Genomic DNA, 24,044 nt, shown 5'->3' on the forward strand with positions numbered 1-24,044 from the left:
CAGGAACTATGCTAGCTTCTGGGCATATAAAAATAAATCATATGTGAATTCTGCCTTTAAGAAGCTCACAGTCTAACGTGAAGATAAAACATGAACTTGAAACCACTTTAATGTAAGCATCCTAAGAGGCATTAAAAAGCATTTCAGAGATGATTATTGAAGTTTCCACATTAAGGTGCTGACACCATATCCAGATATAGTGAGACCCTCTTAGGAAAATCTCCCCTGCATGAGCTTAAGACCTTCTGACAAGGTGACCAGATTTTTCTTCCTCCCAGGAAGCCACACGATTAACAGGCTGTGTGGTTACTGTTCTTAAGGCCAGGGGTGCCCAGGTTGCCTTTCTATCTGTAATACTATCCCCTCCTGAAAGTTGTTTTTGTATAAAAACCATGTTGCTTTTTTCATAATACATGCACCTACCTCTCTACTGAATTGGGGAAATTTTTGTCCATTAGTATCTAAATAAGTGAAAGAAGATTGTGATGGGATGTTATCACAGGCCCTAGAGTGAAACAATAAAAAGGGCTGAAACGAATTCTACCCCTATGGTCATCTGGCCACACCTGCAGGGGGTAGGGAACAACTAATTCTCCCTGCTGTTTGCCAGCAGCCAGAGGGACCCACGAGTTATATCCACTCTGGAGCCTTTGGTTGTTTGAAAGGCTGAAGCACTGCAGGTGAAACCCTGCACTGTAATTAATCAGGGTTAGAGAGTGACTGACATCTTTTAACCTGCCTCAGTCTCTCTATTTCTCTTTCACTGTGACTAAAGAATTTAAATATGATCTTGCCTGGCAGTAAGGAGTGAAGGGGAGCTGAGGGAACAGCCCCAGTTTGAAAGACCCTAAGACAACAAGTTCATAGAATAATAAAAGTTAAAAGATCTTTTGTACATTTGAGAAAACAGATTGAAATTAGAAATTAAACCTCAGTAGTCCTGAGCATAACCCCTGAAGAGTGAGGCTAATGAAACCTCAGCCATCAAAGTGAATCCTGAACACAGACATGAAATCATTGGTAGTATTGTAGCCATCAGTTGAGACTAAGCACAACTGGCAATACCAGTGGGGCACAGTCCATTGCTCGTCTTCCAAGCCACCATCTAGTGTCTGTCATTTTCCTCCTCTCCTGCTCGCAGCGGTGATGCTTCCTCCAAGACACTGATATTACTAAACCATAGATGTTCATCAGGGACACAGCACATCTGCACAGCACATCTCATCTATAGCACATCTCCCAAATTAACTTGCTGCAGCAGTCACCCTGATAGTGAAAAACAGCCTTTCTGTCTACCTGTGCTATGCTATGTTAACAATATTATGAATAATATATTAATGATAATAGCCAACATTTATTAAGCACTTCCTATGTGCAAGTCACTGTGCACAACACTTTACAGACATTCTCAATTTTTTCTTTATGACCTGACCTTACAAAGTCAATACTATTATCCCCATTCTATAGACAAAAAACTGGTCTTAGGGAAATTAAGTTATTCATTGTCGCTGGTAAGAAGGAATCTGAATTCAGGTCTGTTTGGTTCCACACTTGCGCTGCCCTGCACGCACAGTGCCAACCTTCATATGGAGTTTTCCCCCAGAAACAGCCTCTGAGACAAGAATTTAAATGTATGTAGTTTGTTTGGGAGGCAATCCCAGGAATAGTGGAAGGGGAGTAGAGACAGTAAGATGGTGAAAGAAAGAAAGCCAATAGAGATATGTTATCAAGCCAGTTATCCCTGGAGGACTCTGGAGGCAGTGTAGATCACACCTCGTGGTTACCCAACCTGAGGGCTGAGGAAACTCTCCATCCATCATCAGCTAAGAGGCATTCACTTTCTGGCATTAATAGCTTGACCAGCTCATGGCCTGAGCTTGCTCCTTTTATGCCAGAAAAATAAAAAGCTCTTATGTAAGAAGTTACAGATATACACAATAAGTAACCTTTGAAAGATATGGATGAGGAGCCACCGACCTCTGCACAATGCCTTACAGAGACTTTAATGATTTTTAGCATTTTGATCACTATTGTTTCTCTCCTAGGGTGAGGGCCAATCCATAGGGGCTTCAGGGCAATGAGTGACTGACACTGTGCTTTTATAAAATCACAACCTTGACCTTCAAACTGACACACTGTCCCAGACCAACTACTTTGTGTATCTTCCCTAGTTGAGATCATTCCAGAGGGGTCCACTTGGTCTTTGCTACCAATAGACCCTTTTCAGACCCATCCCATTGCCCTTCCTATCGTAACCAGAAAAATCTGAATCCTAGCATGACCTCAGTTAAGCTGTCTAATTGAGACCCTTGTAACATATGGTTTGCATGTCTCCTTTAAAAAGAACAACACTCAGGAAGCAATAAAACAAGGATTTTTTGGAACAAAAAAAGTGGGCTCTTTCTTTCCTAAATTAAGCTATTTTGATTAAAGTGAAGACTGCAGATATATTTAAAGCTTCAGCAGGAAATGCAAAGATTATGGCTCAATTCCACTTTCTCTGTGCTCCATGCCCTCTCTCTCCTGGATGCTGTTCAATCAGGCACCTCTCTAGCCCCAGTTAACCAAAAACTTCCAAGATCCCCAGGGCCCCGAAACAGAAGGTGCTGGACACTCAAGTGTGGAAAGGTGAGTTTGAATCATGTAAGAATAGTATTCTTAACCTGAAATTTTTGGAGAGGCTCCTGAATGCCTCTGATAAAGTTGTGTAAGAATGTTTCATAAATGTGCACATTTGCATTTTTCTGAGGAAAAATTTAAAAGCTTCTAGCAAATTCTCAAAATTGTATAGGATCTCAAAAAGTTAAGAACCCTTGTGTTAGAAATAATTACAGAAGTCATCAAATGACTTGAGGAAAAGCAATAGAGCAGTCTCAGATCTTTCCAAGCATAACTGAGCTCATGTTTCTAAGCTTTAATTTATTATTCAGTTCACAGCCGATTCTTATTTCCTGGCTACAAATCTTAACTGTGTTTTTAGTTTAGATTTTCATATACTTTGCAACTTTGGTGGTTTCCTATAAACTGAAACATGGTTAAACATGAACAAATACTTTCATACTTCAGAGGTTAGCCAACTGGAAAAAGTCATTGGTCCAAGGTACTAAATTACAAAATATGGCCTAGACCAAGCTGAGTCATTAACCATGATACTACAGGGACCTAAACTTCCCTATCAGGCTCAAAGGACTGAGTCCTGAATAATTTTGAGTCTTGGGCTTACCTGGTGGTCCAATGGTTAAGACTCTGCCTTGTAGTGCAGAGACATCAATTTGATCCCTGATCTGGGAAGATTCCAGGCTTCCCTTGTGGCTCAGCCGGTAAAGAATCCGCCAGCAATGCAGGAGACCTAGGTTCAATCCCTAGGTTGGGAAGATCCCCTGGAGAAGGAAAAGGCTACCCACTCTAGTATTGTGGCCTGGAGAATTCCATGGACTGTATAGTCCATGGGGTCACTAAGAGTTGGACAAGACTGAGCAACTTTCAGTTTCACTGGGAAGATTCCACATGCCTTGGGGCAAGTAAGTCCCTGGTTACAACTACTGAAGCCTTTGTACCTAGAGCCTGGGCTCCACAAGAGAAGCCACCACAATGAGAAGCCTGTGCACTGCAACTAGAGAGTAGCCCCTGCTCGCTGCTTCTAGAGAAAGCCCACGTTCAGCAATGAAGACCCAGTACAGCCAAACATAAAAACAAATGAAAAAAAATAATAATCCTGAGTTTCAGAACATGCAAATAGCCGTCAGCCCCAGTGCAACAAAGGAGTCCAAACACTGGTTGGTTCATTTATTTACTCAACCATTAAAAAGTTCCTACTATGGATTCCCCTGGTGGTCCAGTGGTTAAGAATCTGCCTGCCAGTGCAGAGGACTTGAATTCAACCCCCGGTCTCAGATTCCACATGCCATGGGCAACTAAACTTGTGCACAACTGCTAAAGCCTGTGTGCCCTAGAGCCTGTACATCACAACTAGAGAAAGCCTGAGCACAGTGAAGACCCAGTGCAGCCATAAATATTTTAAATAAATAAATAAATAAAATTCCCACTCTGCACAAGACATTGTGCTAGGTATTAGGGATGCTACACTGAATAAGGTAAGTTTCTTGCTTTCATAGAAATGAAATTCTACTTGGGAAGACAGACATCAAGTAACTAATCATGTAAAATAGCTCAGTTGGTAAACAATCCGTCTGCAATGAAGGAGATCTGGGTTCAATCCCTGGGTTAGGAAGATCTGCTGGAGAAGGGAAAGGCTACCCACTCCAGTATTCTGGCCTGGAGAATTCCATGAACTACCATGGGGTCGCAAAGAGTCAGACAAGACTGAGCGACTTTCACTTTCAGGTGAAAAGTGGTGCTATAACAGCAAAGTACAGAGGCACACTGATTAGGCTGCAGGAGTGGAGCAGAAAGAAAGACTTTCTTGAGAAACTAACTGGAGAGAGAACTCAGAAGACCATGGCTTCAGTTACCGCAGATGATTGAGAAATGTGTTTCTGTAGCCTATACCTCTCTGCCAAGCTCCAGACTCAAATATCCATAGCCTACTTGATATTATTTCTTGTATGATTCCAATGAACTCCCAATCCACATGCCCCAAAATGAGTTCCTAGTTTGTATTTTTTCATAATAAAATGTTAGGGGGAAATGAGTTCATAAACTTAGCTCCTATATATGGATCTCTCCCACCACTCATCCAGATACAAAACCTAGAAACCAAGGTCAATGTAAAAACCTCCCCTTTACCTTACTTCCCAAATTTATCACTAAGTCTTGTTCATTTACTTCCTATGCTTCTCTTGCATCTGTCCTCTTCATCTTCTGTCACACCTTCCTCTGTTCTAGCTACAAATGTATTTCCTCTGAACACTACGGTGGCTTTAAGTCTGATCATGGTAGGAAACAGAAAACACTCTGAACTAAGATTTTAATGATAATTAAAAAGCTTTACAGAGCTGTGGATGAGGAAACCAACAAGGGGTGTTGAGACTCCCAGACACTCCCAAACACTAGCAAAGAGAGGAAAATGTTTTATTGGAGCCTGGAGAGAACTGGAGCCCAGTGGCTCCTCTGAGTTGTAGTCTCAGAGAGCCAAAGCATCAACCGGAATGTGCTAGGAGGGGAGGAATATTCCAGTCTCTCTCCTCTTTCCCTCCTATCTTCTGCCAGGTGATGCCTATTGACTAAACAAAACCTAAAGCAGAAACCCAATTCTGAGTGATGCTATCCTTAAGAGTGAGTCCCCAGGGCATGGAGAAGGGCAGAGAATGGACAGGCAGAAAATGCGGAGATCTATCTATACTGATGATTTCCTTTTCCAAAAACACCCTTTATACTAGGGGCTGGCACTCTTTCTGTAAAGGATAAGGTTGTAAATATTTTAAGCTTTGCAGGCTATAGAGTCTATATTGCAATTACTCAATTCTGCAGCTGTAAGACAGAAGCAACCATAAATAATATATAAACAATAAGTGTGACAGTGTTGCAACAACATTTTATTTATGACACTGAAGTATAATTTTCCTGTAATTTCACATCATGAAATAGTATTATTTTGATTTTTAAAAAACAATTTAAAATGTAAAAACTGCTGACAGCAGTACAAAAAAAGATGGCAGATTGGATCTGGCCAGGGGCTATGAATTGTGGATTATTGCTCTATGCTGCAGTCAGTAATATTTGTTAAACACCATTCATTTCACTCTATTTTACACTTTTACACATTCCTATTGCTCTTAGCACAATCCAAATCCTTAATGTGGCCTATGAGAACTATGTAGTCTGACCCCTATATATATGTTTATGCCTGCTGTCAGCACTTGAGCCACAGATCTCTCTTACTCATCATCATACTGTCTCCACAAGTTTAGACTATCTTTCTCTCTCCTCTCTATCTAGTTTATTCTTCAGATCTCAATACACTGTAGCAGTACTTGAAATAGCAAAGCAGGGAAGAGGGAGGAGAATTCTGGAAATACTGTGGAATAGGAATCACCAGGAATCTATCTCCCCACCTAGACAACAGTTACACTTAAAGAATCTGTTTGATGTAATTAGTTTGGAGCTCTGGAGTCAATTGAAAAGTTGAAATTTTTAGGGGGACGGCTTGTATGGTAAGTTGCAGCTAATTTCAATTTTAGCTCTTAGTACAGTAGCAGCAACCCATGCTTCACTCCCAGTCCAATTCCAGGCAGTCACACATAGGTTCCAGGAGCAGCTTGCACATAGCTTGTGGGAGCCAGGGTGGGGAAAAAGCTCCCCATCCTACAAATGTTGGGTATCTGTGCTCTGATCATGGATTGTTGCTTCTGATCACAGAGTTCAGACTAAGAGGTGGGTAGCCTTTGTTGTTGTACGACCCTCCATTGTTGGAAGTCCCTCCCCCTCTGGTTGAAGTGACTCACTGGATTTAAAGGACTGGTATCCTTTCTTCCTCCTTTCAGTTTTCTCTTTTTCCTATTTCGAGAGTCAGACATTAAAGACTGGGATATTCAAAAGAAACAGTATACATAGGGAAAATTAGAACATGACCATACATGCCCAGGGAAACGTGCAGGCTCAGAAAAGCACTGAGAAGACCTTACGTTCTGCCAGAGATGGAAAACCGCATCCTGAAATTCAATGCAATCTCGAAGTACTCTGAATAGCCAAAAGAACCTTGAAAGAGAGGAGCAAAGTTGGAAGACTCACACTTTCTGATTTCAAATTTACTACAAAGCTTCCATCATTAACACAGTTTGGTGCTGCCATAAAGGCAGATAAAAAAAACAATGGAATAGATAGAGATCCCAGAAATAAACCCTTACATACACGGTCAAATATTTTTGGGGTGCCAGGACCATTCAATGGGAAAAGGACGGTCCTTTCAAAAAATGATGCTAGGAGAATTGGATATCCACATTCAAAAGGATGCAATTGGACCCTTATCTAATGTCATATATAAGAATTAAATGAAAATGGATCAAAGACCTAGATAAATGTAAGACTTAAAATTTAGAAATGTTGGAAGAAAACACAGGGCAAATCTTCATGACATGGATATGCCAATGGTTTCTTGGATGTGACAGCAAAGACATAGGTAAGGAAAGAAAAAAAAGGGAAAAATTGGAAATTTCATGAAAATAAAAAAATTTGTATATCAAGAAACAATATCAGCAGAGTGAAAAGGCAAGTCACAGGATGAGAGAGAATATTTGCAAGTCATATATATGACAAGAGATTAATATCCAAAATATGCACAGAACTCCTAAAAATCAACAACAAAAATACAACAACTCAACTTTTAAAAAGGCAAAGGACTTGAACAGACATTTCTCCAAAGAAAATATGTGAATGGCCAATAAGCATATGAAAAGATGCTCAACAATATTAATCATTCAGTTCAGTTCAGTCGCTCAGTCGTGTCTGAATCTTTGCGACCCCATGGACTGCAGCATGCCAGGCTTCCCTGTCCACTGCCAACCCCGGAGCTTGCTCAAACTCATGTCCATTGAGTCAGTGATGCCATTCAACCATCACATCCTCTGTCGTCCCCTTCTCCTCCCACCTTCAATCTTTCCCAGCATCAGGGTCTTTTCCAATGAGTCAGTTCTGCCCATCAGGTGGCCAGAGTACTGGAGTTTCAGCTTCAGCATCAGTCCTTCCAATTAATATTCAGAACTGATTTCATTTAGGAAGGACTGGCTGAATCTCCTTGCAGTCCAAGGGACTCTCAGGAGTCTTTTCCAACACCACAGTTCAAAAGCATTAATTCTTCAGCGCTCAGCTTTCTTTATAGTCCAACTCTCTCATCCATACATGACAACTGGAAAAACAACAGCTTTGAATAGACAGACCTTTGTTGGTAAAGTGATGTCTCTGGTAAATATGGTAAATATGCTGTCTAGGCTGGTCACAGCTTTTCTGCCAAGGAGCAAGCATCTTTTAATTTCATGGCTGCAGTCACCATCAGCAGTGATTTTGAGCCCCCCCAAAATAAAGTCTCTCACTGTTTCCATTGTTTCCCCATCTATTTGCCATGAAGTGATGGGACCAGATGCCATGATCTTAGTTTTCTGAATGTTGAGCTTTAAGCCAACTTTTTCACTGTCCTCTTTCACTTTCATCAAGAGGCTCTTTAGTTCTTCTTCACTTTCTGCCATAAGGGTGGTGTCATCTGCGTATCTGAGGTTATTGATATTTCTCCCAGCAGTCTTGATTCCAGCCTGTGCTTCATCCAGCCCGGCATTTCACATGATGTACTCTGCATATAAGTTAAATAAGCAGGGTGACAGTATACAGCCTTGACATACTCCTTTCCCAATTTTGAACCAGTCTGTTGTTCCATGTCTGGTTCTAACTGTTGCTTCTTGACTTGCATACGATTTCTCAGAAGGCAGGTCAGGTGGTCTGGTATTCCCATCTCTTGAAGAATTTTTCACAGTTTGTTGTGATCCACCCAGTCAAAGGCTTTGGCGTCGTCAATAAAGCAGAAGTAGATGTTTTTCTGGAACTCTCTTGCTTTATCAATGATCCAATGGATGTTGGCAATTTGATCTCTAGTTCCTTTGCCTTTCTAAATCCAGCTTGAACATCTGGAAGTTCACGGTTCACATACTGTTGAAGTCCGGCTTGGAGAATTTTGAGCATTACTTTGCTAGCGTGTGAGGTGAGTGCAATTGTGCGGTAGTTTGAACATTCTTTGGCATTGCTTTTCTTTGGGATTGGAATGAAAACTGACTTTTTCCAGTCCTGTGGTCACTGCTGAGTTTTCCAAATTTGCTGGCATATTGAGTGCAGCACTTTCATAGCATTATCTTTTAAGGACTTTAAATAGCTCAACTGGAACTCCATCTCCTCCACTAGCTTTGTTCATAGTGATGCTTCCTAAGGCCCACTTGACTTCCCATTCCAGTATGTCTGGCTCTAGGTGAGTGATCACACCATTGTGGTTATCTGGATCATGAGGATCTTTTTTATATAGTTCTTCTGTGTATTCTTGTCACCTCTTCTTATTATCTTCAGGTTCTGTTAAGGTCCATACCATTTCTGTCCTTTATTGTGCCCATCTTTGCATGAAAAGTTCCCTTGGTATCTCTAATTTTCTTGAAGGGATCTCTAGTCTTTTCCATTCTATTGTTTTCCTCTATGTCTTTGCATTGTTCACTGAGGAAGGCTCTCTTATCTCTCCTTGATATTCTTTGGAACTCTGCATTCAAATGGTATATCTTTCCTTTTCTCCTTTGCCATTAGCTTCTCTTCTTTTCTCAGCTACTTATAAGGCCTCCTCCATTAATCATTAGGGAAATTCAAATCAAAATTACAGTGAAATACCACCTCCCACCAATTAGGATGGCCTCGTAGATCAGTTGGTAAAGAATCTGCCTGCAATGCAGGAGACCTGGGTTCAATCCCTGGGTTGGGAAGGTCCCCTGGAGAAGGAAATGGCAACCCACTCCAGTATTCTTGCCTGGAGAATCCCATGGACAGAGGAGCCTGGCAGGCTACAGTCCATGGAGTCGCTAGAGTCGGACATGACTTAACGACTAAGCCACCACCACCACCATCAAAAAAAAAAAAAAAAAAATAACAAGTGTTGGGGAGAACGTGCAGAAATTGGAACCCTTGTGCACTGTTGATGGGAATGCAAAATGGTGCAGCCATTGTGGAAAAGAGTATGGTGGTTCGTCAAAAAATTTAAAAATAGAACTATCATATGATCCAGTAGTTTTGGGTATATACCCAAAAGAATTGAAAGCAGAGTCTGGAAAAGATACTAATACACCCATGTTTATAGCAACAATATTCATCACAATAGCTAAAATTTTGAAGCAACCCAAGAGTTCATCAAGAGATAGATGGGGGACTTCCGTGGTGGCTCAGAGGTTAAAGCGTCTGCCTCCAATGCGGGAGACCTGGGTTCGATCCCTGGGTCGGGAAGATCCCCTGGAGAAGGAAATGGCAAACCACTCCAGTATTCTTGCCTGGAGAATCCCATGGACGGAGGAGCCTGGTAGGCTACAGTCCACGGGGTCGCAAAGAGTCGGACACGACTGAGCGACTTCCATTCCTTCCTTCCTTCCTTGAGAAGGAATGGCAACCCACTCCAGTATTCTTGCCTGGAGGATCCATGGACAGAGGAGCCTCGTGGGCTACAGTCCATGGCGTTGCAGAGTTAGACACAACTGAATGAGTATGCACACACAGTCATAAAACAAGATAAAAACACAGAAAAAAAAAGAGATAGATGGATAGATCAATGTGGCATATACATACAATGGAATATTATTTAGCTTCAAAAAGAAATTTTGATACATGCTACAACATTGATAAACCTTGAAGACAAGTAAAATATGCCAATCACAAAAGGGCAATTACCATGTGATCCCGCTTATATGAGGTACTTAAGAGTAGTAAAAAACATAGAAAGTAGAACAGTGGTTGTCAGGGACTGGAGGAGGGGTGAATGGGGATTCAACATTGTTTGATGGCTACAGTATTTTAAGTTTTACAAGATGAAGCATTCTGGAGATGTATGGTGGTGATGGGTGCACAATATTGCAATGTATTTACAGCTACTGAACTGTATACTTAATATTGGTTCAGATGGCAAATTTTATGATTTGTCTATTTTTCCACAATAAAAAATTTTAATTAAAAAAAAGCATCAAGAACTATTATCTTAAAAACTTATAAAGAGGTAAAAACCCCAATGAAACAACAACAAAAAAATGGATGGGAGAAGCATAAAATTCCAAACATTAGGGAAATGAACATCAGGCAGCCATTTTGTAATTGTAGGTTAATAAACAACATTGATGAGATATTAAAACACTCATGTTTCAGTAATACGTATCCAATTGTATTGTAACTGTAATATATTTGTATGTTATTCACTAGCTCCTTGGTTACCATGGGATTATTGTTGTTGGTTGTTTAGTCGGTAAGTCTTGTCCAACATCTTTGCGACCCCATGGACTGTAGCCCATCAGCCCCTTCTGTCCATGGGATTTCCCAGGCAAGAATACCTGAGTGGGTTGCCATTTCCTCCTCCAGGGGACTTCCTCACCCAGGGATCAAACTGGATTTCTCCTGCATTGCAGGCAGATTCTTTACTGCTGAGCCACCAGGGTCGCCCATAGCTTAGCCTAGCCTACATTAACCATGCTCAAGCACAGTGCACTGTCCTCACTTTGCGGCTGCTGGGAACTGAGGCTCCTCAAGAGGCCCAGCATCATGAGAGAGTATCTTACCTCATATAACTAGGCTGGGAAAAGATCAAAATCCAAAATTTAAAGTACAGTTTCTACTGAACACATATTGCGTTCACACCATCATAAAGCTGAAAAGTCCTTAGCCGGACCATCATAAATGGGGACTGTCTGTACGTAGTTGGAAAAAGTCTAGAAGGGAATGCACCAATCTAGTGGGATCATGAGTGATTTTTATTTCTTCTTTATCTGTGTTTCCTAAAATAAGCCTGTATTAATTAGGAAAAATCAGTATAAGTTTTGAAAAATCAACTAAGAAAAAAACTGAAAACAGTCAAATATGTTAAACACTTTATAGGACAGATGAAGAGGGAAGAGCGAGTTCTCCTCAGTTTAATCTAATTCAAAGCTAAATTTATCAAATATCTAGTTTCGCCAAATCACTCAGTACAAGTGTGCAATGTATTGGTACATAGATTTCAGATTTTGGGTGATTTTAATTGTAATTAGGACTTGCAAGACGTAAATCTTTTTTTTTTTCTCACTTTAAAATGAAATGAGTTGGGTTAATTTCCCTCCAACTCGATTTAAAACATTAATCCCAAACTCAATACCTTAAAAACAAAGACATTCCCATTAAAATTCGTGCAGCACGCCAATGGTAAGAATACTGTGCTATTCTTTTTAACAGTGATTACCTCTACTGAAGAAACAACTATGCCTGGAAGTAAAACTAAAATCGCAACTAATGAGCACCGTTTTGAGATTAAGGGCCACAGAAGAAAAAATCTTAAGTTGCTATCAGAATCACACAAAGAAAACAGGGCGGAGGATTGATGTTTATTGATTACCGAGAACAAAAACATTCAAGATGATATACAAAACACCAACTAAAAATACAGGGTCAAAATCCAGAGACAGTGCAATCCCTTCTGAAATCTATTCGCCTTCTACCGTAGTCCCTTCCTCTGGTCTTGGCGGGTCCCCGTTGCCACTTGCCCTAGCAGATGCAGGACAACGAGTCTCCCTCCAGTGGAAACCCTCGCGGAAGCAAAGAAAACTCAGGTCTCCCAGGTGACTAGGGATTCCGTTCAGCCCTGTGCTCGCGGCTCCTCGCCCCGCCCCGCCCCTCTCGGCCCCGCCCCGCCCCGCCCCGCCCCGCCCCGCCCCGCCCCAGGCCCGCAGCGCTCGCAGGCGTTCTGTGGACTTCTCTCATCCTGTAGCCAAGTGTGACGAGCAGGGGCTGGGAGGGGTCTATTGTGCAAACCGAAGACGCCGTGCTGCGGGTCGGAGAGAGGCTCTGGTTGCGCGCCCGAGACTATGAGGCGCGGCATTCGGCGGGCTCCTTCCCGGAAGCGGAAGCTCGAGGGGCGGGCCAAGGGCGGCCGGGAGTCCGCGGCGGTTAATTGCTTTTACCTTGTGGCTTTGCTTCACTCCGTTCGGACTTTTCTGAAGCTGCGAGAGATGGTCAGGTCCGGATCTCGACCGGGCCAGGTGAGGTCTGCGGACCTGAGGCGTCCACTGTGGGGGTGGAGAGGGACGGAGGTAGTTCTCGGGCCTGGAGAAGTGGAAAGCCCCCTTTGAAAAAAATAAAAACAGTGCTGCCGCGTAAAACATGCTGTGACAGGAGACGAGGCGGAGGGTGGTTGTGCGTACCTAATCTTAACACCCTAACACAGTTGTTCTGCCTGTAGATGTAAATTCTGTTTTAATCGTTGTGGTCCAACTGAGCGCTGGCTTTAGTGTGGTCCCCGGGTTCGAGTCCAGCCTCAGCCGTTTGGGTGCGTGACTTGACCTCTCGGAGCCTCACGACGTTGTTGCATCAACTCCAGGTTCCCAGCTTTTCCAACAAGTGCTGGTTTTCCGTCACAGTTGCTGGTATTTTAGTACTAGTTTTAAAAAAAGTCTCCCAATTAGTGTCCCTGCATTTAGCCTTATCCTTCTCATATGCACTCCCCTCATCAATTCTAAAATCCAAAAATGCTAAAAATCCAACTCTGGAACATTTTTTTTCCCCCCAAGATAAAAATCTCAGTTCTTTGACCTGTCAACCCAGCCATTTTTCGAACGTGGCCAGTGCATTCCCTACGAGCCCCACCTCCATCCCAGGAATATCCAACGCTCTTCAGCTATTTCTTCCACAGTGCCCTGAGTGCCCGTGTTCTTTCAGGCTTCTGTGCCTTTGCATTTTGTTCTGCCTAGAATGCCCTTCTCTCCCTGAAATCTCCAGTTTTCATCTCCTGTCCCTTCAGCTCAAGTACTACTTCTAGAAGCCTTGTCTGGCACTGTCACATTTACATTGTTTGGGTGCCTTCCGCTCCCGTTTTGTGCCCTTACTAAAATCCAGGCTAGAGACATTGCTCATCTTCCTCTGCTACTAAGCAGTTTATCTCTGTCTTTTCAGGTAATCAATCAGTCAATCAATAGGAATCAATCAAGCCTTGCACAGACCCTCTACCTAGAGTGATCTTACTCCTCCTCAAGTGTAACCATACCACCCTTCTTTCCCCTTTCATTTTTGCTCTTCCTTTATTTATCAACTCACTTTTAATGTTGTCTCCCCTATTAATGTGGATCTTACACTTTTCCCCCAAGGCTTGGCTCAAGACTTTCTTCATGAGTGCTTCCAGACCAGTCCCACCCTTATAGTTCTTTCTTTTATGTTGGATGAACTCAGGCTTGGTGCAGTCAGCAAGGGGGAAAAACATGGTTTTTGTAGTCATAGTCACCTACCAATTCAGATTCCAGTTCTGCCACTACTGTCATAGTGATAGTAAGCAAAGTACTTTTTACTTCTCTGAGATTTCTTTTTCTTATCTACAAAGTAGGTGTAATATCCTGCCTTAAAGAATTGGGGAGATTAAATGAGAGAACCTGGTAAAACACCTATTTCACACTTGGCATAAATTGTGCAGCAAAATGTAGTCCCCTTAAAAACGGTTTATTACTGTCAATGATAATAATCACAGCTAACATTTGGGTAGCACTTATGTGACAGGTACTATTCTATGTGCTTTTACATATAATTCTCATTTAATCTTCACAATAAGCTTAGGAAGTAGATAATAATCCTCATTTTATAGATGAGGAAGTTGAGGGATGGAGAGTTCAGATAACTTCTCAACAGTTACACAGCTGGTTAACAGTGGAGACAGGCTTTAGACCCACATAGTTGGTGCCAGCGTCCATTTAAATATCTGCTGTTAGGTGTATGACTGAACAAGCCACCTTTCTAAAATTTAGGTTCCTACCTCACAGAAATAATAACTAACAGGGTGTTGATTAAGTGGAAATGAAAGGCTTTGTACACTGAATTATTCCACAAATATAATTTTATCTTGCACTTGTTGGTGGAAGATACAGCTCCTAAGAGGTACTTATGTTTTTCTCAAATAATAAAGTAAAAAGTTTATTGCTAATACTTAGTGGAAATAAATGTGGGATAAAACAAACATTCTCTTATGTATTGCCATTTGGGGGACTTGTTTTGAAAAGTGGTTTTGCAGTTTGTATCTAGGGGCACTAAAGGCATTAAACAATGAATAACTTTTTATCAAATAATTAAGCTTTCAACCCTGAATATGAAAAGGTATTCCCAATATATGAAAATATTTATTTCAGATTTGTATTTTAACTGAAAAATATGAAGCACACCAAGGGCACATTATATTACTTCCACTTAAGGAAATAGTATACAACTGTTAAAAAATTTTGAACTTTGTTAATATGGAAAAAGATTTGAAAGTGAAAACACAAGACTCAAAATTGCAACTGTCTAGTCATGATGACTAAATAATCCATATGAAGCCTCAGTAGCAGAGCACAGCAAGTGCCTAGATCTTGGTTTCTGTTAATAAATATTATTGTCCACGGAAAGGAATCACTGCTTTTTGGGGAAATGGTCAACTCTAGGGTTGGGGCCTGGATATATCAAAATAAAAAGCTGCACAGCTTTTCACAATTAACAGTGAAAAGTCAACTTATGGAATGAGGAAAAATATTTAAAACTGCATATCCGATAAAAGGTTCATAATCGTAATATACAAGGAACTCCTACAATTCAGTAGCATACGTAGGCAAGGGACTTGAATAGGCATTTCTCCAGAGAAGACATATAGATGGTCAGCAAGTATATGGAAAGATGCTCAATATCACTAATCAGGGGTATGCAAATTGAAACCACAGTGAGATATCATCTCACACGTGTTGGGATGGCTATCATAAAAACAAAACCAATCCAGAAAATAACAAGTGTTGATGAAGATATGGAGAAATTTGAACCCTTGTACACTGTTCATGGGAATGTCAGGGTGCAGCTGTTACGAAAAATCATGAAATTTCCTTCAAAATTAAAAGTAGAATTGTTACGTGATCCAGCATTCTCACTTTGGTTTTTTATCCAGGAGAGTTAAAAATACGATCTTAAGAGATATTTGCACTCACATGTTCATTATAACATTCACAATAGCTAAGATATGATAATAACTTAAATGTCCATTGATGGATTAGTGGATACACAATGGAATATTATTCAGCCTTTAAAAAGGAAGGAAATCGTGCTATATGCAACATGAAGGACCTTGAGGGTACTTTGCTAAGCCACTTAGGACAACTATTACATCATTCCCCTTATATGAGGTATCTAAAATAGTCAGATTCATTGAAACAGAGTAATTAGGATGGTTGTTGCCAGGGGCTGGAGGGAGAGAAATGGAGAGCTGCTATTCGGTGGGCATAAAGTTTTAGTTATGTACAATGAATAAGCTCTGTGAGATCTGTGAGATCTAAGAGATCTGCTGTAAACATGTGAAAGTGAAGTTAGTCATGTCTGACTCTTCAACTCCATATTATGTAACCTTCCAGGCTCCTCCATCCATGGGATTTTCCAGGCAAGAATACTGGAGTGGGTTGCCATTTCCTTCTCCAAGGGATCTTCCCAATCCAGGGATGGAACCCAGGTCTCCCACACTGAGGGCAGACTCTTTACCATCTGAGCCATCAGGGAATCCCATAAACATCATACTACAGTTAAAATTTGTTGAGGGTAGATTTCATGTTAACACAATGGGGAGAAAAAAGGGGGAGGACTGGAGAACTTGACTGTAAGGAATGGCTCAAAAATAATGGTGACATGTTAAAATGATACAGGGGCTGATTTGAAAAGACTCCTATTGGCAGAATCTGGGACAGTTTGAGCATTAATATAAATAATGATAATCATCATAACCCATTAAATAAACTAGGAATCAAGAGTCCATACTAGCAAACAAAGAAGTACTTCAACAAAGTACTTCACTAAGGTTGAATGCCAACTAATAAATCTAGAATGAGTGATGTAAGGTTAGAAAAATCACTATTTGACAAATGATTAAGGCAAGAATCCTCAATGAATGCTATTGGATGAAAGTTTTATGAATAGGATGTCTGCATAATCTTCAAGTATCTCCCCACAAAATGCTTAATATTTACAAAGGTAAAAATAGTAACCTGGTAAAAAATCTGACAGGCACCATCTTAAATAATCAAACTTTACATCCCTAGTAATGGGACAAACTAACATATGCCTGCATACGGTATTGAGATAAATACAACATCCCTTTAATGGTATTCCTGCCAAAAAAGCACAACCTGAAACTAATCAAGGGGAAGCAGACAAGTCTAAATGTCCAGAGGGACATTCTACCAAAGTAACTGCTCATATTCTTTGAATATGTCAAGGCTGTAAAAGACAATGAATGACACCTCTAGGAACTGTTCCAGAGTAAAGGAGACTAAAGAGACATGACAACTTAAAATGCTTCGTATGATCCTGGATTTATGGGATAAGGGCCAGAATTTTTTTTTTAATGCAAAGAACAGTATTTTGATAATTGGCAAAATGTGAATAAGATCTGTAGATTAGATTATAGTATGGTTTCACTGTTAATTTCCTGATTTTGATAATTATAGTTTGGTTTTATGAGAGAGTGACCTTGTCCTTAGGAAATATTTAGGAGTAAATATTTAAATATAAAGGAGTATCATGTCTGTAACATAATCTGAAATGGTTCAGACAAAAAGTAATACTGTACATTTTTGAAAGGGAGAATATGGCAGATGTAGTAAAATGTCAGCAGTTATGGAATCTTGGTAGCATTATACTGTTCTTTGTACAATTATTTCAAAATGAAGACTACAAAATAAATTTGAAGGGAATCTGCCAGTATCACACTGTTGCAGGGTACTTTATTCTGGTTAATTTTCTTTACCTGATTTTTTTGTAATATGACCTGATGTGTGTGTGTGTGTGTATGTTTCGGTGAAATACTGTATATAATCTTTCAATTATGCCATTATGCCATACATTTATCTAGACAGTATACTTTTATAATTCTGAAAGATAATTATTTTGGTAGTTCTTTTTAGATTTAGCATGATGGTTTAGCTTTTTATTATGGTCCTGAACAGGACACCAACATAGATACTGTGAAAGGAAAGCCCCTGAAGGGGTCATACAGGGTCTAGTAGAGTTGTGTTGGCATCTTATTTCCGCCAGTGTTGGTTCTCAGTGCTGCTTTATGACTCCCTCATATTCTAAGTTATCTTAAGGAGAAGTGAAACTTTATAATTCCAGAAAATTTAATAGTAATTGCTCAAAGGTATCTGGAGATTAAATATGTAAACATGTCAAGAAAAATCCTAAGTGTAACTGCCAACAATGACTACACCTAAAGGGTAAAATGAGGGAGTGAGTAGGAAATTTAACCATGTCTTTTAAAAATTATATTTTGAATAGATACTATATTTAAATGATGTAAAGTTATTAAGATATAAAAAGGTATACCATGGAAAGTCTCCCTTGTTCTGTCCCCCAGATTCTCAGTTTCCCTCCCCAGAGGCAAGCACAGTTAACTTGTTTCTTGTGTAACTCCCAATGTATTTGATGTGTGTAGAAGCAAAGAGTTTTCACGTGCTGGTCTTGTCAGGCATTCTAAAGAATGTGGAAAAATAGAATCAGAGTTATGAACTCTGCCCTATATCTTGAGTTAACATATATTTTGAAGACCTAGGGGAAGTAGAATATTTTGAGGGATTGAGTGTAGTCCAAACTTACTATAGTAGATACTTCTGGTTAAAGTAAAATTTCAACTTGTATCTTCAACTTACATAGACTTAAGGAACAAATGTACATGTTGCTTGCTTGACATTTTATATAGAAAAAAATAATTTATGAGTTCAGTTGTAACAGTGGATTTTATTAAAATTAATAACATGGTACATATATAAAATGGAGTATTATTCAGCCTTAACAAGAAGGAAATTTTGCACATGCTGCAACATGAATATTATGAAGATACTGTGCTAAGCAAAGTAACCCAGTCACAAAAGAACAAATACTATTTGGTTCCATTTATATGAGATTCTTAGAACAGTGAGACCATAGGTAGAAGGGTGGTTACACCAGGTACTTAGGAGAGGAGAGGATTAGAGATTAATGATTAATGGGTACAGAATTTCAGTTTGGGAGGATGACAAAGTTCTGGAGATGGGCCGTAGTGATGGTTGTGCAACTGTGAATGTGTTTAATGCCACAAAGCTGTATACTTTAAAATGGTTTATTTTATGTTATGTATGTTTTACCAAGTGAAACAAAAGGAAACAATAACATTTTAGGTTTTGTCAAAACAGTATACTGAGAATATGATAGAAAAATATTTGTATATCTCCTAAAATATAATGCATTATGTCATAGGTAATACCTTCAGGAAAGCACACTGGACCTGCTAAATTAACAAATGGAAAGAAAGGGTAAGTACTTAAGAAAGTGTCCAACTTCAGGAATTCTCAAGAGATTTTCAAGTCTATAGGCTGGACTAAATTTTTCCTACCCCAGAGAACTAAGTGGGGGTCTCTACTTTCACAAAACTCTGGAGAGGAACCTTTCATATCTCTACCCATGTTGATCATTTTAGTCTTTACAACCTTCATAAAATCCTGCATAAATCCATCTTTTACATGATTGGACAAGCTTTCTTATCCAACCTTGGCTGGAAAGAAAGTGTCTTTTTAGGATGTATTTTGGGAAAATATTATATTATTTGTAATTATATTTGTATTATATGTAAATGTATTAACAAACTTGTTTTCTAGGACCAATTTGAGAAAGATACCCCGTTTTAATGCAGATTCTGGCTATCCCACTCACTCTGATTCAGAAAGTCAGGTAAGAGTAAACTGAATAGATACAGTGTGTACTGTTTAATTAGTTTTCAGCTAAAAGCTAAGAAGTGGAAATAAAAATTCAAAGGTGAAGTGTTAATTGTCCTGTCAAAGAATGAAGACTTTTTGCTTTAAAACATGTCTTCTACCAATAATAAATTGCTTCTAAATAAGGAAATGTTAAAATTACAGAATTTTTTTTCCTGGATTAAAATTTTATGTACAAATTTCTATGTGACTTTCTCCTTACAGACTGAAACTGTACAGGGCCTTGATGGCTGTGCGTCTTTGCTGCGGGACATTTTGAGAAATGAAGATTCAGGTTTTTTTTTTTAATGCTTCTTTGCTGATCACCTTTTCTCAAGTAGTTCTCTTAATGCTAATGAATTTTCGTTTTAATCATTAATAGGTTCAGAAATAACATATTCAGAAAATAGATGTAACCCCAGACCTGTAGAAAGCAAAAGATACGGATCCAAAAAGAAAGGACATGAAAAACATACTGTGCCTTCTGTAGTCCGGAAGGAAATTTGTAAGTGTTTTTTTCTCTTATTTATTTAAATATGATACTTAATTATGGGAGTTTTGATAGATTACTGGGGTTATGCAGTTGGGCTTACATTTTAATAATATTGGTTATACAGGTGTGTGTGTGTGCTTGTGGGTTTTTTTTTTTCTCTATTCAGCTTCTAATTGCTGAGTACTTTGCCAAGAAGAAAAGGAGAAAAAAAAATGGTTAGGTTTTGTAGGAGAATAAGTTCAAACTCAGAATATTTGGGAGGTACATAGAGTTATCTTTCCCGGCCCCTTGTTTCCATAGATATTCACAGATTGGTTGGGTTTCATGTGTATATTTATTGTTTTAAAAATACTTTATGTGCATACATATATTCTGAATAGGATCCATAGCTCAATTTTTCAGCCGCACAGTTAGAATATATGGTAATAGGAAGGTAAAATTCCAAGTTGGGTAGTTATGTAAGGGAAAAAAGTCTACCACTGATTGACAGTGACTGTAGCCAAGGATGTTTTACACTGTCACAATTAACTTGCTGACTTAAGTGAAATAATTCAGTAAGCAGATTAGAATAAGCAAGTTTTCATTATGTTGTTCCACAGAGGCCTCTAGAACATGGTAGCCCAAAATAGAGATGAAAAAGTCCACAGTGGGATTCAGAGCATCAAGAATGGAACCAGCTAGTTCACAGTTCAGGTGGGCCAAAAATGTTAGTACAGCAGAGTACAGTAAGATTCAGCTTAGGTAAGGGGTTTGAGTCATGTACAGCACTAGTTATGGGTATTAGAGATTAGGATTCAGGCAAAGAGGCTGAAATTCAAATGGTCTTGAGTCAGAACCAAGGCCGAGAAAACAACTTTCTAAACTATCTTGGAGGCCAGTTGTGTTTAGCCTTGTATTGTCTTGACCTGCACCACTTAAATGGCAGTCTCAAGCCACATGTGACTGCAGAGCATTCCAAGTGTGGCTAGTACAACTAAGGAACTCAATTGTAAATGTTATTTAATTTTAATTAATTTAAATTTGAAAGCTGGTACTTGACCCAGTTATTAGAAAACTTTTAAAGTATGTTTGAAATAACTTGGTAAATGAATCTACTTTTTTCAACTGTAAATTTTATTAAATCTAAATATAGATTAAGAATTTCTGATGAAAATTTACCATCCAGATTGAGATGTGCTTTATAGTAAAAATACACAGTATGCTTAGAATATTTAATGCAAAAAATAAAATATCTCAGTGATTAATGTTAATCATATATTGTAATGTTAATATTTTGGCTATATTTGATTTGAATAAAACATTATAGTAATTAATGTTACTTATTTTAATTTTTTAAATGTATTCTTAGAAAATTTAAAATTACTTATATGATTTACGTTATATTTTGGTGGGACAATATTGGTCTAATCCAGGGTGAGCATACTACAGCCAGTTTTGTTTTATTGTAATGTTTAGTTTGTAAATGAATCTTTATCAGAGCAAGTCATGCTAATTCATTTTCGTTTATGTATTTTCTATGGTTACTTTCGTGTTATAGGAACAGAGTTGAGTAGTTGTGAAAGAGACCATGTGGCCTGTTTAAAGCATAATATGTTTATTCTCTAGCCTTTTAAGAAAAAGTGTGCTCACCCTTGGTCTAACTCTTAAAGTAGAGACCTACTTTGGAGGACCGATGACAAAGAAAGGAGTGGTAGTACATGGTCAACAATAGTGCCATGGTAGCAGCTTGTTGGATCCTAACTTAACTATTTGTTCAGAGTTCCCACAGAGTTTAGATCTGTTGTTGTTCAGTCGGTAAGTCATGTCCTCCTCTGCGACCCCATGGACTGCAGCACGCCAGACTTCCTTGTCCTTCCTTCACTATCTCCCAGAGTTTACTCAAACTCATGTCCATTGAGTCAGTGATGCCATCCAACCATCTCATCCTCTGTCGCCCTCTTCTCCTTCTGCCCTCAATCTTTCCCAGCATCAGTGTTTTTTCCAGTAAGTCGGCTCTTTGCATTAGGTGGCTGAAGTATTAGAACTTCAGCATCAGCCCCTCCAATGAATATTCAGGGTTGATTTCCTTTAGAATTGACTGGCAAGAAAGAATAGATGGCAACACCCAAATTAAGATAGGGGTTTTATTTATGAAGAAACTCATTACACACTCAGGGTATAAGGAAACCACAAGGGATTCTGCTAGCCCAGAGCTAGCAGCATGAACAGAACTGTTAATAGCCCTAGGTCTTAAGGGATGAGGTGAAGAAAAGGTTACTGGGATTCAGCTAGAGATATTGTTCTGTAGAGCAGGCCACCTTGAGAGGAGCAGTGAGCTTTAAGGGACAAAGCCAGCCCAAGGTAGCCTCAGAGAGAGGGAGTTTGAAATACCTTGAATGCATGCTTTTTTCCTCTCTTTGATAATGCCAAAATTCCCATTGGATTGGACCCAACTGGAACCCTGTTGATGTATATCTAGTCAGGGATCTGATTTTCATTCTTACAAGCTAATGAATTACCCTTACGGTGTCATGCATGTTGACAGGAGACATAAGACTCTTGGGTCAGAGACAAAGGTGCTGTGCTCATAGCACAGCTAGCAGCATGCACATTAGCATATCTGTGTTGGTTCTGCCTCACTGCCAGCTGCCATTGGAATGATATGATGGACCCAGGGGGAAACTGCACCTGTTGAAGGTTTAAGTTTCAGCTGAAGAACACTGAGCTTGGGGAATTCATTGCTTTGGTGGTAAGCAGTTAGAAAGCCTATACTTGACTGAGGGGAAAACATCACCTTCTCCCTCAACGTTGCTTACTATAAACACAGCCCTGAGAAATGTCCCAGGTACAGAGCTTAGGTCAAAGCCTTACTTTTTCTTTGGTAGACCCAGCAAGACATGTAGGAACAGAAGAGACCCATAAAGGAATGTCTCTTAATAATGTAATCCATACAAAGTAGCATCCCAGAGAGGGCAGAGCAGAGTGGAGATGGGTAGAAGGTGGGTTTGGTGAAGCAAATGAGAGAGAGCTGGCATTCTTAGTCCCTAGCATTAAATTCTTATTTGGATTAGAGTCAGATCAGCAGTTCTGGCCTGTTATCAGTATATAATATTCTTATTGTCCTTTCCCGTACACTATCATCATCAGAAGTAAGGAACTACTTCCCACAGGACAATCTCCTTTAGGGTTGCAGTATAAGAAATGGTTCTCATTGACTAAGGGTTATTCTTCGGAAGCAGAAACCTCTTTCCCTTTGGTTAAATTACTTCATCTTTCTTTGATCTATCACTGTAGCGCTGTCTAGAAAGGATCTTTTTCTTTTCTTTTTTTTGTGGTTAACAGCTGTTACCCAGTATAAGGTTTTTGCTCTGTTAATCACAGTGCCTAAACTAACACAAAAGCTGGGACTTCCTTGGTGGTCCAGTGGTTAAGACTCTACACTTCCAATGCAGAGGGCACAGTTCGATGCCTGGTCGGAGAACTAAGATCCCACATGCCACTGGGTATTGCCAAGTAGATTTTTTTTTAATAAAATAAATAAAAATGCCCTTTATCTAAAAAGCACAATTTCTGACAACTCACCAATTTAACATTAAAAAAAAATAGGCAAAACTGCATTTCCTTCCTTTTTCATCTCTCCACAAGTGAGATAGTCATAATTAGAATAATTAGGAATTTATTATAGCACGTTTACTAGTATCTACATATCATTTTAACTTTAACATACATTATCTTACTATTTTGTGTTACTATCTTCTGGGGCTTGGGCTCGTTATGTATTTTCTGTCTGGGACCTGCCAGATCATTGGGTGTCTATGGAGTCACGCCCACCCACCCTGTTGCTTACTCAGAGGAAGGAGGCAGAAAGGCAGTTCCAAAAATGCATTTGAGAGCTTACCCAAGAGTGCACCTGACATTTAAAAGAAAAAAACATTTTTTAATAAGCAGCTACTTAGGTTTTGATAACTGGTATTGAATGCTATGGGCACAGGCTCCTACCTTCAGTATCATATATATATTTCTGCCCTCATTTTGGAGAAATAAACTATTACAAGTAGAATATTTTGAGCATTGATTGCTCCCATCAAGGCCAAGTGTTCTCCGTATTTCAAATTATAATAGGCATTCAGCAATGCCTATCTGCAGTAGGTGTTTAT

At 39.5% G+C, this 24,044-nt stretch overlaps 1 protein-coding gene across 5 annotated transcripts in view; it reads left to right on the forward strand.

The window, feature by feature from the left end:
- The first annotated feature begins 12,354 nt into the window (after positions 1-12,354).
- Positions 12,355-24,044, forward strand: part of CCDC14 (coiled-coil domain containing 14) — a 37,602-nt gene continuing 25,912 nt past the window's right edge. Inside the window, exons 1-5 of one of the 5 annotated variants that reach the window (XM_081571735.1) lie at positions 12,355-12,683; positions 18,922-18,977; positions 19,320-19,392; positions 19,641-19,710; positions 19,798-19,920. In XM_081571735.1, coding sequence (XP_081427861.1) covers positions 12,510-12,683; positions 18,922-18,977; positions 19,320-19,392; positions 19,641-19,710; positions 19,798-19,920 — 496 coding nt within the window. In that variant the 5' untranslated portion in view covers positions 12,355-12,509. Of the gene's footprint in view, positions 12,684-18,921; positions 18,978-19,319; positions 19,393-19,640; positions 19,711-19,797; positions 19,921-20,507; positions 20,602-24,044 lie in introns of those variants that run through there. The other 4 variants (XM_081571740.1, XM_081571736.1, XM_081571738.1 and 1 more) reach the window with 4 other exon arrangements.

The sequence above is a fragment of the Giraffa tippelskirchi genome, chromosome 2 (genome assembly GCF_054371585.1).
Source record: "Giraffa tippelskirchi isolate mGirTip1 chromosome 2, T2T-mGirTip1v1.2.pri, whole genome shotgun sequence".
In the NCBI taxonomy this organism is placed as follows: domain Eukaryota; kingdom Metazoa; phylum Chordata; class Mammalia; order Artiodactyla; family Giraffidae; genus Giraffa; species Giraffa tippelskirchi.